General features: G+C 49.0%; 1 protein-coding gene across 1 annotated transcript; it reads right to left on the reverse strand.

The window, feature by feature from the left end:
• Positions 1-260: 260 nt before the first annotated feature.
• Positions 261-13,000, reverse strand: LEMD2 (LEM domain nuclear envelope protein 2). The gene is made up of 9 exons (XM_030473263.1): positions 11,416-13,000; positions 10,110-10,150; positions 9,376-9,451; positions 8,042-8,118; positions 7,319-7,398; positions 4,907-5,052; positions 3,785-3,886; positions 3,591-3,693; positions 261-2,421 (listed from the first exon to the last, which is right to left on the reverse strand). The coding sequence occupies exons 1-9, from the start codon at positions 12,959-12,961 to the stop codon at positions 2,271-2,273; spliced, it is 2,322 nt and encodes a 773-aa protein (XP_030329123.1). The 5' UTR covers positions 12,962-13,000; the 3' UTR covers positions 261-2,270.
• Between the last annotated feature and the right edge of the window lie 3,474 nt (positions 13,001-16,474).

Here is a 16,474-nt window from a genome sequence, read left to right on the forward strand (position 1 = left end):
TCATACACACCTCTGCTTAATGCTAACTACTCCCAAAACACAGATTGAATTTGCAAGCCAACACCTGAGGCTGCCACCACGCCGCGATCGCCGGCCTCGCAGGAGCCACGCTGTCTCATTAGGCTGTCACGCCATCCCCATGCCATCTTCAGTCTTATTCTTAGAAACCCCGAGCTCCCTGGAGCAGGATCTATTTGATCTGCGTGAGCACAAGCACTTGGAACAATCCGTGACTCCTCAATAAAAACAAAGGTAACAAATCATTCGTAATAAATTTATTGTATGTATCGATTTACAGAGCTAAATTGAACATACAAACAGCACCAAGCCAGTGAAATTTATTCTACAAAACCAAGTTTAATACAAAAAGATGACTGCAATGCCTCACTCTTCACTTCTGGATTTGGACGGTTAAAAAAAGCTAAGCCAAACCCCACAGATTCAGTTTAAAAAGGCTTAAGAACGTAGGCACCGGTGTTTGCAAGGATTCCATGGCGGCAGTGAGGAACTCGTTACAGCACTTCAGAAGAATCAAGACTGCCTTCACTTTATTCCCTATTTTACTAACAGTGGAAGACGCTGGTCATTGTCTTGAAGACAAGTGGGAGTCTCCTCTCCTATTCAAACACCTTCCCTTTGTGACCAGGAAGAAAATATGGGGTAGGAGTCACCTCCACGCAGATTATTTCCTATTTCATGGGAAAGACCTCCCTGTGCTTTGCTGCTGGAGGGATCCGCTCCCTCCACTCGCTTTGGTGGATGACCAGCAGCAGGAGGTACCTGAGGGCTCTCCGCAGTCCTGCAGCAGCAGCCTGTGGGGTGTGGAAGTGGAAAACACACCAAAGCAGACCTCATACCCAGAGGTGAGCAGGGACTGGCACCAGGAACCCACCTTGCGTGTGGCACCACCAGCCTGCAATGCGGGAGCAGGGTTTCTAAGCCAGCCCAGAGCCTGGGGAGGCAGCTCTCCACACATCCAGCGCCAGAGATGAACACGAGCATTCACACTGTGCCTGTGTGCTGAGGAGAACCACATCCACGGTGACACAGGCTCAAATCAGCGCTGGCTTCCCTGCAGGTTTTACTGCCTTATGCCAGAAATTAAAATTGGTCCCTGCTGTCTTGGCGAGCTCTTTTACAGTATTGGGAAGAGTAGATTAGCAGTATCTCTGCCTAGCCTAAACTGCCACACACTGGTGCTATTTTCTTTGAAACAAACACTTTTGCTGGACATAAAAAGAAACTTAAGTAAAGAAATTATTACAGAATACAAAATACGACGCCTGCAGCATGAACAGAGGATTGATCGCTGCTCCTTGTACCCACTGTGAGGCTGCAGGAACACTGACTCAGCAATCCCACACCCATGCTGCACGCCTGGTACGTCTCTGCTCTGACACACAGCACACACATTGCAGCTGCCCAGGATAAACATGTACATTCAGCCCTAATAGCCTTTCTAAAGCTGCTCTTTAATAGCCCACGAAGCAGCCCCTTTGGCTGTAGCCACAAGAAAGCGCTTTTGGAAGCTTCCTATATCCTTTATTTTCCACCCAAATTCCCCCCACCCCTCCCAGAAATCATAAAGCACACAGACTGCAGACTTAAAAAGTATAACAGGGTCACAACCACTCTTCCATCCCACCCAACCCAGCCCAAACCCCCAAGGCACGTCAGACTGCCCTCCCTCTAGGACTACCTTCACCTAACTTTGCCCCCTTTCCCCCATTTTTAAAGGGTGAAGCCAACACGTTTTCCTCACCAAGTGCTTTCACCACTCTTTGTACTGCTAAAAACAAATTCGAACAAAAATGCATCTGAACTCCCACCCTAGTGTTTCCATGGGAAATGTTAATCTTCTTTAAACACATTCCCTGATGGACGTTGCCACCAGTTGGCCTTTGCAGAACTGAGGTCGAATTTGGAAAGCTGTGTCAGAGAGATCCCGAGTCCCTCGACACTAGATAGGCCTTTTTAATTTTGTTTGCAAGTTGTTCTAGGTTTGCTTGCTCATGGAAGCCAGACATCTGCTGGAAGGCTAACTTTGGTGCAATTCTAGCTTCCCACCAGCTCAAGCCCATCTCCTTTCCAAGCCAACGTTATTGCCCTGAATTTTTGTGTGTGAAGATTTTCAGAAAGAAGAGCAAACAGCTACGTGCAATCCCCCACCCCAGGAGATCAGGACCATGACCTGCTCTTTCCCACCACCAGAGAGGGGACTGTCCCCTTGCCGAGGTCCATATTGACAGTTGCTCAACTTCTGTTCCTCTTCAGTGCTCTGAATCCGAGACGTAAGAAGGCTGAGTCCATCTCCACACGAGCATATCTTCTCCTGCTACCCTGTGTGACTCTGTCTGAATCCGTGACTCATTGGAAGCCAGGAAGTCCACAGCTCTCTCCCACACCCGCTTCATTTTTTTTCTGCAAGAAACAGCAAGAGAAGGAAAGCAAATGAGAATCATATCCTCATTGTGCTTTCCTGCTTACAGCAACTGTGGCTGCTCATCAAGCTACCGCTAGCTGCCTCCTCTTCCCTGTGCAGACAGTAAAGGAGATTAAACCAGAAGGCTGGTGTAGAGGCAATTTCAGGCCAGGACATGACAAAACAGGTCCTGCCTGGGGGAGAAAACGAGACCTTCTCTCAGTACCATGATAACTGCCCTGAATTTCAAGCTCAATCTGCACTGTGAAGGGGCTCTATTAGCAAACTGCCCTCACCCTTCCTGCGTGCAGAGATATCTCAGACCAGGGAGGACAAACTGAAGTTCACCCCGGTTTTGAATCAATGTCTAGTAATTCTGGGTGTCACACACACAGAGTTCAAACCACCTGAAATTACCACTAGTAGGAAAAGGAGTTTTGTGGCTGACAAAGACTGAGGATGTTTAAGACTGCAGCACACACAGTGTGCTGTGCCACCAGAACAAAATAGCTCCGTTTAACTAAAGCACAACGCTCCTGCAGAGACAGAGCAAGTGGCACAGAAACCACCAAGAACCAGGCTGCACCCTCTGGCCCCTGGAGCAACTATCCCGACCACAACTCCTTTTTGACAGAGCACCAAAACCAGCCATCTCGCTGTATCTCCCTTTCAAGCTGCCCAACTTGAACTGGTAACTTTCTAGGCAGCAACACACACAACCACCTGAGAAGGTCCTCCCAGTCCCCTATTCAAATTGTGGGAAGGTTTGTTCTGAAAAGCACAGCACCTGTCAGAAGAATAAGGTATGGCTGAGAAAGAGGACAGCATCTTACACACATGAGATGAAGGGGAGAAAATCAGATGCTCCATGCCCAAGCAGAACAAAATCCAATTACTGTTTGATAGCACATTGACAGTACACCTGTGTGACTGCACAAAATATCAGCCCCAGGACTGTCACATTAATCTGCAGCAGGTTAAGACATAGCCTGAGTTATGTCAAAGTCCTTTAGAAACTGAAAAGCCAGACTAGTCTGGCTCAGTCTCTTTGCAGTCCAGCTTCCCATCAGTTGTCTGCACATGGTCTGTTGCCCTGTAACTACATTTTTCAGCTGAGCTGAATAACATCATGCTGACAGCCCTCCTTAATGAGCAGAATTCAGCTCACCTGCTCTGAGGAGGGATGAGGCTGTCCCGAACATGGAAAATTCCAACATAGGGGTAACGCTCCAGATTCCGTTCCCATTCCTTATAGTGGTCCTGGACAACAGCTGGAGGGCAAGAGGACAGAACAGTGAGACACCTCAACATTGCAAAGAGGAGAACAGGGCTACTTGCATTTACAGAGCTACTGGATTCTACCTATGATCTTCTTCACCATTTCATACATGGCCTGTTCCTCTTCCTCCATCTTCCGCCAGCGATACCTAAGGAAGAGCAGGATCCCCCAAAGAGTTATCAGACCTAGAAGAATAAAAATAAATGGAATTCAGTTACTGACGACATGTACTTGCTGGATGCCAGCAGGTTTATTTCTGACACTGCCTCTCCCCAGAGGCAGTTCTCACTCCCTGCTACCCCAGCCTGCTTGCAACTGAATCCAAGCAGTTCATTTTGTTCACCAGCGCAGCTGCACCCTGCAAAAACCTTGGTGCTGCAGCAGAAGCAGCGTGGATGTGGAAGAGGTGGTCAGAAGGCCTCATCACGGAGGTCTTTTCACCCCCATCAGAAACTCAGCACAACCACAGGGCTTCAATTCTCTAAGTCCCAGAGCTATCTCTTTGCGAGAGGCCTCCCCCACAATAATCACTTAGAAAGACTGTCAAGCTTCACTGCTCCGAAGATAGCTGCTTGATAAGGAAATAAAGCCTGAGGCTCCAGTGCCAGCCTGAAACTCAGGAGATCTATATTGAAGGTTTAGCATTGATGAATGCCCCCGTTACAACATGAGCTAACTTTAGTATCTCAGCCCCTGCAATAAACATAACTATCCCCTTTCACCCCACCTTGTCTGGCTAGATTATAAACTCTCCTAGTCAACACTCATCTCGTTATCACCGCGCTCACTAAGACCTCTGTCACAGCTGGGGCATGACGGACTATTCCAATAAAACCTCTTACACTGAAATGCTACAAGTCACTATTAAAGAGGTTAGAGGACTTTGCAGCTTGCTGCAAGAAAAGAAAGAAAAACCTCATCGTTTAGGTAGGTTAGCACAGTTATTTTGCAGACCATAGTACTCGAGGAATACCCAGAGAGCTAATCAGCTTTCTGACTTTAAGTAAGCATTAAGCACTCACAGCACAAGAGCAGGCCTACAGGTCTCCCTCTGCTGCCAGAACAAAGGTTAATTAGAAATTAACTCATCAGCAGATTCATTTCACCTCTGTTAGTAATTTCATATAGCTGGGAGAACGTGTGCACGCAGGTTCATCTCTACAGCTAGCAAGGGGAGAAGCTGATTACCAACATCAATGACTTACACCAGAAGAACAAGAAGAGGTTCATGATGGCAGTGACCACTGCCCGACGGAAACGGCAGCCAAGGCCCATCTGAGGATGGGCTGATTCAAGACAGAACACTTCCTCCACTTTGGTAACTGGTTCCGAAAGGTCTTTGCCTTTCAACCTGAGGAGAAGAGGCAGAAAATCTTCACTGAAGAGAACAAGCACTCCAACTGCAGTCTTTAATCAAGACAGGCAGAACAAGCAGGCTGCAGATGCAGTAACTCGTTCTGTACACCACATAGAAAATACACCAACATCCTTGCAGCTCCTCTTTCCAGAACATTTTGGGACTGGCTGCATAGCAAGGCATGGATATGGCTTCAGAAAAGGCAGCAGGGCTGGAACTCCCACTGGTAAACTGAAGTCTCCCTCTGCAGACTCTCTGACAGCACCTCTCAGCGTGCACAAGATTAAACTTTAAATTGGATTCCCACCTCCCAGCACAGAGAAATGGAAATGTTTACTGAGTCACTCAGCAGCAATTGCAGAGAGAGCAGTTGAGGGAGGCTGCCAGTGTCCAGGGAGGTTACGCTGTTTTCCTCAACACAGATGAGCATAAACTGTTTAGCCACAAAAGTGACAACGCATCAACTGTATCTGCAGTGAGAACAGGCACACCCTCGGAATGAATTCCTGACAAAAATCCGTAACACATCCTCCTGCAAATTCCCTTCCACACACCTACTGTGCTGCCCGAGATGCTTTAACTCGCTTCTTTATATACAGATCTGCACTGATGCCGTTTCCCTCTTAGGTACTCTTAGCCAACAGGCATCAAGAAACCCAAGTGAGAGCCATCAGATTCAGAGGAATTGGACCAAAGGGGATTTTATTTTTTAAGCTACTAATTCATTCCGTGTTTGCAATGAATAACCTATTAGACGAAGGCGTTTTCTCAATTTACTACTGCACAGCTCACAAACTGCTGTACCTGGTTACTGGATTTACACTAGCTGGAGACACGCACTTGTTTCCCACCCCCTTGTCTTGTTTACAATCCAAATTCCATGAAAATACTTTAAATATGCAGACGAAGAACCCAGTGAGAGCTCATTTTCAGTTCTGCCTCTCAGACTAGCACCTAGAAAGATAAGCTCATGTCGCGTTTGCTGCAAGTGCCACCCGCAGGTTTTGAAGTGTGCTGAACTCCCTCTGACGCTGCGCAGACGGCCTGGAAGTGAATCCATGTGGAGAGCTGCTAATTATGAAAACCAGAAAATGGGAGGATATTGTACCACACGGCTCCTGACATGAGCACTGCTCCTCTGTAAAAATAGGAACTTGAAAACTCTGGATCCCAGCCCACCTGCAAATCCAAGCCTGTCACTAAGGAAACTACGTCCTGTCCTGGGAATCTGCCACACACCAATAGTCAAAGCAGTAGACACTGTCTGATCCTTAGATCACTGCAGCTTTTCAGCTAACATCAAGCAGTGGGAATTCATACAAGCTATGCCCACCAACTCCAGCGTTATTACTGTTACAATTCATTTCACCAGAGATATGTTTAGCAGTGTCACAATGCAAACAAATGTTAGGCTTCAGAGTTAACACAGACTGGAGGCAGCCCACTCTTCCCGGAGGAAGATAATGATGTCTGCAGACTCTGGATAACAGCCTTTCATTAGGTAATGACCCAAATGCACTATTTTTTTAACCTGGGGAAAAAAAAAAATAGTATTTCTGTGATTTCTCTGCTAGCTGACGAACTCAATAGAGAAAAACTCCACTGATGACTGACCAACACCCTTCATAATCAGTCAGAGCATTTATTTCAACACGTACTGTGTGTTCTGCCAGAAAGACAACTGACACTAAAGATACCATTTAACAATCCGTTTTCCTCTCCTCCTCATTAGGACTTGCTCCAAAGCATCTCAAAGCGTGGGTGATGTTACCTACTAAAGAGAGTGCTTTCCTGTCTCATAAACCCTTTGGTTAAAGGATGCAACTCCAGACAGTACTGAAGCTCTGTCTCCAGCAACTGTGCTAAAGAGAAGTTTTCTTAAGAAAAGCAGCTACATGGGCAGATTTGAGAAGCGTGTTGTTGCCACAGAACCACCACGTTTAAACCCTGCAGGAAGCACAACACAATCTCTGATAGTCACAAACAGCCCTGACCTCAGAGGTACAGCTCATCCATGAATGCAATGTCCCGCAGTGCAAGCCTGGGAAACAGGCTCCCCAGGAGCGAGCTCAGTTGCCAGGTTTTGCTGCAGGGCTGTACTTTTCACTTGGAAGCTTGCCCAGCAAACACTGACAGAGCCAGCCCCAGACTGTCTTCTGAAATCTAACGAGGTATGGGAGCTTTTAGGGCACACCACAGAGGATGTCAAATTATCTATCAGCCAATACCAAGAAACATAACCTAGTGGGCTTCTACTTACCATATTCCTAAATCCTTGTTACTGTTTAGTATCCAGTGCAGGGCAGCTTCAAACTTCTTTGGGGAAGTACCAGTTATATTCTGTACAGAAGAATCCATAAAAAGGTTAGTTCTCCATTCATTTAAAATACCAAGTGACATTATTTCATTACAGTAGTTTCATTCTATAGGGTCTGTCCCTAGGTTAATTCTTATCATAATTCTGCAAACTGGAGGAAGGAGAACCAAATCTGAAGGTCTGCCTGGACTCAAGTCTTCTGACTACAGCAGGTGATGCATGAAGCACTCTGTGAAATAACACTATCCCAGACTGTTAAGACTAACCACTAAATACAACATAATCTTACTGACAGTTTACCGTGAAAGAAATGGAATGCTAGATCAAAGCAGTCTGCCTTCTGACACTTTGGGGTATAGAAAAATCCTTCTTCTGCCCAGCCCTCAATCCAGGGAAAATTCTGGTTTCAGAAGACTGATGACTACGGTGAAACAACAAACCATTAAGTTAGATTTACAGGGGCTGAATCAGAGATGTAGGAGAAGATTATTTTCAAAAGAACTGCTGAGAACAGGCCTGGCCAAAGGGGAAACTAGAGATACAGGAAAGAATCAAAACAGGATGAGGAAGTAAAACAGATGGTGAATCACTTTAGTATTTATTATTTATTGCCTTGTAAGAGACTAAGCACTATGTTATAACAATAGCTGTTCACAGCCTACTCACCACCACATGATCCTTTGCTTCGCTAACCCAAATGCATTTGCTTTTTAGATTCTCAGGGTTTCCACATTCAAAATTACCTGGTAAAAAAGTCAAACAGAAATAATGTTATGAAAGAAAAAAGAAAGAAAAGCCCTTCAACATTTCAGAGATACACTGAACTGTCTGGGAATGCTATCCTTTAAAGTTGGCTATAGCTCTAGGCAAAATGATTACAAGACAAGATTTATACTGTAAAATCAGGTGAGATTATGACTATTAATAAAATGCTCAGCCACTACATATAGGTTGGATAAGGGCAATCAAACCTCACGCTTCAGTGTGTGAGCTCCTCCACACAGAATGAGGGGAAAAATACTGTTTCTCCCCTTGCAGAGTACATAACCACCTCTCTGACCTAATGCCCTGCAGACGGGCTCCTTCCATAAGGTATCAAAGACTGCAATGTTGGAGTCAATGATCAGCATTCAAAATGCTTCTAAGGAGCCTAAATCACAGCTCTACTTTCTACCCAGGCGGAAGAATGCTGGTGAGGAACATCTTCTAAATCTTGCTTCACGAAGCTGACCAAGCAAATATACTGAGAGCCTGTGTAAAACTGATGGCAATTCTGCAGCCTGATCTGATCTGAAAAGATTTAGAAATTCTGTGAAGCTTAAGTATCTAAAGACTTCAGCCTTGTTGAGGTCTGAAATCTAGATAATGGAACTTAAGGACTTTTACTGATTAACACTCTATACGTCTTGCTAAACAAGCTTCTACTCATACGCTGAGTATCTAGCAGCCTTCTCCATCACAAAATACTAGTTATAGGCCAAATTTGCTCAAACGTAGTAGAGACTGGCTGAACTGGTGTGCTCCGTCAGCTCCTCAGCCAAGAGAGCCTGTCTTACTCTGCACTGAGAATAAAAGAGAGGCACTCGCACCATCAGCTGCTGTGTTTCAGCGGAGCTGAATCTCTTAAGTTGCTTTATTTGCAATAACACATCAGCTTACACTTACTGGCTCTGAGCGTCTTGAAGACAATTTCATGATGCTGGTAGAAAAGAACCATAAACCGGAATATTTCTACCTCTCAATCCCAATATATCAAGTGCAAGTAAGAACCACTCCACGAGAGCACAGTAACATCAGGGCGTTAGCTAAGCACGATTCAGAATAAAAATAAGCACATCTTTCTCTATTTTTCTATTACCTGACTTTTTCAGAGCTCTTCAGGTGGAACTGACAGTTCCAGAAACCCCACTCTTCCAACTGAGGTTTAAAAAGTCCAGGCAGCTGGGAGAGGCAGTTTGCTGTATGCTCGCAAGTGTTCTAGAACGACAACTGGAACTTACCAGCTTGAACAGACAAGTAGTTGTACAACTCGTGCAGCACGTTCATTACTACATCCTTCTGTTTAGCTTGACAGAACTGAAAGTCAGAAAGAGGTAACAAACATGAACAGACTGGCAGCAACAGGACAATGGTCAGACTAGCTAAAAATACCCGAACAAAACACCAGCAGTGTGTTTGGCTCAGTCATGCACCACTAGTTCAAACTAAACACACCTGCAGCAAAGATTCACAGTTCATGAGCCAAATTAAGCAAGGGCATCCCCAGCCCAGGCGGTACCACCAGACATCTGACCGACCACTCATGGATGCTTTGCCTCCAAAACAACCCATAACCGTAACTCTGAATCCAATGTAAAAGTTTCTCTTCTCCTAATTATACATTATGATAAAAAACCGGGGCTGTACAAACCCTTGATGATGGAATTCAGGGAATTAGTTGGATTAAATCTTGTATTGCTAAGGCTGAACACAGCTTTATTGCAAACCAATATCGCTTCTGTTACAATATTAAAGAAATTGATTCATGTAATTGGGAATTTAAATTTTTATCTTTCAGAGCCCTAATTTAATCTGCCCCATTAAATCCAACTCATTGAGCCACAATTTTTCTGTAAACCAACAGAACTAATAATTTTACTGTGATACTGATATCAGTGGAAGTTACCTACAGTAATTACTCTTGTGTGAGAATCCCCAAGCCACAATACTTGAAGATAAATAAATATATGCTTACATCATCTGTTCTTTTGTCACAATCCACAGGCAAGAGATTAACTACGAGAGAGAAGGGGAGGGTGAGTTAGTCGGCTGCAAAACAAGAGCTTTGATCAAGAAAGTAATTATCTTTTTAAAAGGCTCTACTTTAAAGCCTGATTCTGCTGTTCTCACTCTCACCCTACATTACCTTGCTATGCAAATAGCACATTCAAAGCACTGCTTTGGTAGGCAGCAAAACAAATAAAACGGGTGCAAGTGATGAATTCTATTCAGCTGGAAATTAAAAACGGGGCTCTGAATGTTTTAACAGCTCTTGTTCAAGACATTTCATGCTGCTTTACTATCCCACACCTTCACACTGATCTTTTACCATCTAGTAATGCCACTTGCTGCATGCCCCGGTCACCTGAAATATCACGGTGATAACGGGGATTTAAATCAAGCCTCCTCAAGGCAAAAGCAGAGGATTTATTTTAGTTGGAGCTGTTGGCTCTGCAGTTATGGCCTCTGGTTTTACAGCTTCCTCCTGCCACTGGTGCACCATGCAGCACTTTCCAGCAATCTAAACCACCTGAGAACTTCAGAATTTGCAGTTGTGCTGCAAGCTTCCTTGCTTCAAAGTACCATTGGTCTCAAAACATGCAGCAAAGGTATAAAGGCTACACCAGAAATTCAGTGATGTTGGACAGTTTTATTCTGATGTTGAGAAAGCAGGACGGAGCTTTCCTGGCCCATGCAAAGCGCACAAACACCTACAGCGGGCTGAGTTTAAGGACTTGCACCTTCCTAAGTGCTCCCCAAACTTCTCCTTCTTTCAGTTCATGAAATGACTTCACTTTCATCTGTTCTAGCAGGGGAACTCTGCTTTAAAAACTGGGTGACAAGGAAGCCCCATTTCAAAGCTCTGCCATACTGAAGAACCAATTCGACTGCTGTAGTGCCATGATAAAGGCCACAAAGGGCTGTGCTGTGCAGAGGCCAACATTAAAAACACACAATGGGCAATTACACAGACATTATGTTACACAATGGACAATCCCAAAACACATCCTTGGCCTAGCAGAAATGTCACTCTCCATGAAACCCATGATTTTGAAGGACCGAAGGCCAAATTCATTTGAAAAAAGCACACACTTGACTTACTTTCCATGATTAACAATGCTTCCCATGGGCAAAGGGAGATGGAAATGGGGACAGGAGCAGAGATGTCAGGTTATGGCAATGAGAATGATCAATGTGATGGTGATGGAAGTAATGAAAAGAAAGCAGGAAAGAAAGGTGAAGAATAAAGTTCAAAACCAGGATTAAACCAGTGCACGTACAGTTCTCCTCTCTCTTGTCAAGCCAGCCTGACCCAATCATCTTCACCACGAGGATGCCCAGAAAAATGAGCAGCAGCACGACGCTGGCGAAGCAAAGGAACTGGGAGAGGTAGTACTCGAGGCCTTTGCCCTTTCCCTCCATCTGCTGCCTTGGGGCTGACCGCAACAAGCGAGTCCGTGGGGTTACTCCCTGTCCTGCTCCCGACCTGTCCCACCAGCTCCCCGAGGCCAGCCCTGCATCGGTGGTAGCCCTCCACGGGAACCGCCGCATCAACCCCCCTCCCCAGCTGCCTGCCTCCTTCCCCACTCCAGAAGCCAACTCCTCTTTCCCTCTCCCAAACCGGTGACTCAACCCTTCTGACGAGGTGCCCCAGTGGGTGCTGGGTGTCACCTCGCTTTCCCGTCTCCACCAGCTGTTAGAGAGCCCTTTCCTTTCCCCTGCCGTCTCCCACTGAGCTCGGGAGCTCTGCCCCCCAATTCCTCCTCCCAACGTGCCCCAGTGGCTCCTGGACTTCAGACCCCCACTCTCATCGCTGGAAAGGGGCTTGGAGCTGAGCCCCCCGCTCCTGCCTGTGAAGGTGCTCCAGGAGGATGCGGAGCTCGGCCCCCCAACCCCATCCAGGGATGACCCTGACCCAGCCCTGCCGCCGAGCCCCTCACTTCTCTCTGCAGATGGGCTCCACTGGGATGCGGAATCCAACTCCCGAAACCTGTCCAGGGATGGCCTCAACCCAGTGCTGAGCCCCCCACTTCTCTCTGTTGACGTGCCCCACTGCGCTGAGGAGCCTGAGCCCCGAAACCCATCCAGGGACGGCTCTGACCCCGCACTGAGCTCCTCACTCCTCTCAGTAAACGTACTCCAATGGGACGTGGAGCCTGACCCCCGAAACCCATCCAGGGACGTGCCCAGCCCAGCGCCGAGCCCCCTGCTTCTCTCTGCAGACGTGTACCACTGGGACGTGGGGCTCAGGCCCCCGCTTCTCTCTATGGACGTGTCCCACTGCGAGGAGGAGCTCAGGCCCCCGAGCCCGCCCAGGGACAGCCCCAGCCCGGCGCCGGCAGCCCCACTTCTCTCCGCAGACGCTCCCCAATGCGCCGAGGGGCTCAGCCCCCCAAAGCTATCCCGGGACTGGCCGCTCTCAACCCTGGAGCCGAGTCCTCCGCCACGGCCCGGGGGAGACCCCCGGGAGTCCCCCCAGGACAGCCCGCCGCCCTCCCCAGACGTCCCCCAGCGGGACGCGGGCAGCCGCCCCCCTTCCTCCTCCTCCTCTTCCTCCTCCTCCTCCTCACTGTCGCGGGCGGCCCCGGCGGAGCTGAGGTTGAAGCCGGAGCGCTGCCGCGAGGGCGAGGCCTGCTGCGGCCTGGCGGGGGTGCGGGCCGGGCTGTGCGGTGCGCCGCGGCCCCTCCGCCGGGCCGCCGCCACCTCGGCCCGCAGGCAGCCCAGCTTCTTCAAGTAGACCTTGCGGGTGGTGGCGGTGATGGGCCCCGGCCGGTAACCGAGCGCCACCAGCTCCTTCCGGAGCTCCGCGTCTGTCAGCTCCGCCATGGCCGCGGCGCTGACACCAGGCCGCACCGGAAGCGCTCTGCGAGCAGGGAAGCGCGGCCGCCATCTTGGGAGGGGCCCCGACGCACCCTGTCGAGCGGCCATTTGGGGAAGGGCAAATGAGGGGGTCCCGCGGCCGCCATGTTGAGGAGGGAGGTGGGGGAGTACTGAGCGCCATATTGAGAAGGTCTAGGGAAAGCGCCGCCATCTTGTGAAGGCCGAGTGGCCGGTTCCGCCATGTTGGGGAGGTCAGGGCGCCCTCTCAGAGCGGGGCTGGTGCCCGGCGGGAGCTGCTGTTCACCTCACGGGGAGGGGAAAGATGGAGAAAGCAGAGGGCAAAAGCAGCCTCAGTGCCTGGGCCCGGCTGTTCTCACTGCCGCATCACTTTGGGGGCCCTGCTCAGGGGGGTTGAGCACCTCTCACCTCACTTCAACTGAGCTACACCAGTGTTTTGACACCATTAGGGACATTCATGAGGAGAAAGAAGTGTCTTTTGCAGCTCCCTGCTACCCACACACATGTTTTCCTCATCCCCCTCCTCGCTGCCAAGTTACAGTCATCTAACTGGCACTCATCAAGCAGGCTGGAGCTTTGCCACCGCTCCAGGCAGGATCGGGATCTGGGTCCTCGGGATATTTGCTGGGGAAGGAGGTTCCTTGCATCCTTTGCAGCCTTAAACCCAAGCATCGACTTGAAAATGTATTTTGGCGAGGCAGCGATGTACAGTAATTGCGTTTTCCTGCCGCCGCCTGTAAAGCAGGCAATGAAAGTGGTTGAAACACCGTGAAATTCCGTAATATCGGGATTTAATTAGAGATAATGAGAAAACAGTGATGAATGCGTGCGGGCTGTTGGTGCATCGCTGTTTGTGTGACTGACGTGTGGTACCAGCGTGGTGGAAACTCCACGATCCCCCCCCGCTCACCACCATGAGGCTGGAGGTGATGAACTGCACCGTCATGGCATAGAGTACATCCTTAGGGACACCCTTCCTTTCACACTCACTTTGCTGCTGTGCCCTTCTTGTCGAAGGCACCAGGCAAATCTCGCCTCGCTCTTCCTCATTCATGCATGAAAGCAGCAACAAGATGCTGAGATTTGTTAATCTGGTTAGCAACAACAGATACACGCTCAGAGGAGGCCAGGGAGCCCCTTAAAAGAGCAATACTGAGTTCCGATGGGAAGTGTGAACGTGCTAAGCCAAGCCTCCCCTGCTCACTAGCTGGAAAGCACAGCTGACAGCTAATAATTTGGAGCAGTGTCTAATGTAAATACAGAATTAGAATGTGCTCTTAAGTACACAGCTTCTGCAAGCTCACAGCTTTCAATTTGGAGAAGCTCTGCCTAGACGTGCAGATGCATGCTGGCGTCTAAGCCTGAGCTGATAGAATTCCGTGAATTAAGTGAACACCTCTTATTTTAGAGAAAAAAAAAAAATACAGCAAAAAAAAAAAACCCCAAGCCCATCCTTTCAACTTCTGTTTCTGGAAGTCAGGAAAGTTCCACCAGGATAGAGTTTTGCCGTTGCATGACCTTCAGAGTGCAGAACATGGGGATGATGCTGGAGAACTGGAGGCCTGCAGAAAAGCTGTGATTCCTTCACAGAAGGAAGGTTGGCAGCACCGATACTCAGCAGGAACAGATGCCTCTTCTTTGTGGAGAGAAATCCATGGCTGTGCTCCCTTCCTCCCTAGCAAGACAACCCTTGGAGCACCCCTGCCTTCCCTGGAAGGTACCTGGACACCATGGAGAAGGCGGTAGAAGAGAGCCCTCTGTCTCTCAGACATGACAGAGCCTATTCCGCCTGGACAATCACCTCTTTGCTCCCATCGCCCTGCCCACAGCCATCCCCACAGCTCTGGGCAGCAGCAGAGGCTGCCGGGGTGAGCACAGGCTGCTGATGCTGCAGATGGGCTGTGATGCTCAGAGATGCTCAACTGTGAAAAGCCAGTTTCCCAGCCCACGGTGTAGCTCTCGGAGATCTTGGCTGTAAATATCCTGAGCTGGATGTGGGAAGATGGGACAGCAAGGAGGGGACAGCTTCCACCTTTCCTGCTAGCCCAGAAGCTGCCTTAGGCCTGCTGGCAGTGACTCAGATGCCGAATGGGAAGAGCAGGCGTGCCGTGCCATCTGCTTCTCCTCTGGAAGTATCTAGACCGGACTGGTGTAAGCAGAGGGGTAGAAATAGATCTGCACCATCTTCATAAGGCGCTCGAAGAGGGGAGTGTGCTGCACCCCAAAGAGCACGGGCAGCAGATGAACTCCTCCACCCCTGACTGAGGAGCCGCTTTAAAAACCCCACCATCACACCCGGTCTTCTTATCGCATGGCATTTGGGTGACAGTCCTGCATATGTCACCAGGGAAGTGTCAGATCTTACTTGGGAGCCGGCTGTGCCGATTTAGCACCCTGTCACTCAGAGCCGCGCACAGGCATGACCCGAGAACACCGCTCCTCAGCCTCCCCATCGCATACCATGTCCTCAGCCTCCCAAGGCTTTCCTCTCCTCCTTTCCCTGCCTCTTCCTCCCAACTGCTTGGCTGCTCATCCTGCCACCACACTGTTGTTCGGTTCCTGGAGCAGCAGCATCTTCCCACCCACTTGCAGGCATGGACTTCGGTGCTGCTGGCTGCCAAAGCAGCCTTCCAGGGCACTGGGGATCCAGATCTGCTCTGCAACACGGGGACCATTTTGCTGCTTAAGATATGACTTCCCCCGGACAGTGGGAGTCATGCCTGGGAGGATGGTTGGGGTCCTTACATCACCTCCTTCCAGCAGAAGGGTATATGTTCCCTTCCCTCAGACCCCTGAGGGTAGAAGGAATTTCATTCCAAAAGCTGAAGGCCCCTTTGGTGTGTATTTGGACAGCACAGTTGTTGCTGCAGGACAAGACAGAGGGTTCGTATGGTAACTCTCACAACCAGCCATACGTCATGAGCTGGGTCAACTGGGAAGAGCCTTTGGCAGAACTGATGGCAGGGTAAAAGCAGGCTTTTGCTGCTGCTTGTCTGGGGCAAAACGTAAGCCTAGAGGCAGATATCCCTGCAAAGTCACGCTGGTGGAACTCCTCATGGAAATCTCCACAGCATCAGCCCCACCATCACCCTGGTGGGAAATGGTCCAGGAAGCAAATCCAAGAGGCTCATGTTCGCTTTCTTGCTTGCTGTTGCTGGGAAACTTTCCTTCCCAGATGGCACAGGGGAGCTGTCAGCCTGGAAAACGACGTGAACAGAAGAGCTGGGCAAAAGGACATGCCAGAGAGCTTGTGTGGGTTGTTAGGAGCAGTTTGTCCCTCAAGAGATGTTTTCCTGTAGCAGGGCAAAATTAAACCTGGGATAAAGGTTTGGGTCTTTCAGAAATAAGAACTCAACAGCCTTGTCTCTGATCTTGCTGGGCACTGGTGTAAATGTGATGCAGCTCTCCCAGTGATTTCCATGCCAGTTATTGCGGATATTGCTCCACTGCAGACTGATTTGCACTGGCTGAGCTCTTGTCGCCCAGCAATACGTGCAGTTG

This window comes from Strigops habroptila, chromosome 18, assembly GCF_004027225.2.
Source record: "Strigops habroptila isolate Jane chromosome 18, bStrHab1.2.pri, whole genome shotgun sequence".
Lineage (NCBI taxonomy): Eukaryota > Metazoa > Chordata > Aves > Psittaciformes > Psittacidae > Strigops > Strigops habroptila.

Coding starts and splice junctions, on each gene's coding strand:
- LEMD2 (XM_030473263.1), bottom strand. CDS start 12,961: ATGGCGGAGCTGACAGACGCGGAGCTCCGGAAGGAGCTGGTGGCGCTC. Junction 8,119..9,375: donor CTACTTGTCTGTTCAAGCTG/GTAAGTTCCAGT, acceptor CTTTTTTACCAG/GTAATTTTGAATGTGGAAAC. Junction 3,694..3,784: donor AATGGTGAAGAAGATCATAG/GTAGAATCCAGT, acceptor CTTGCCCTCCAG/CTGTTGTCCAGGACCACTAT.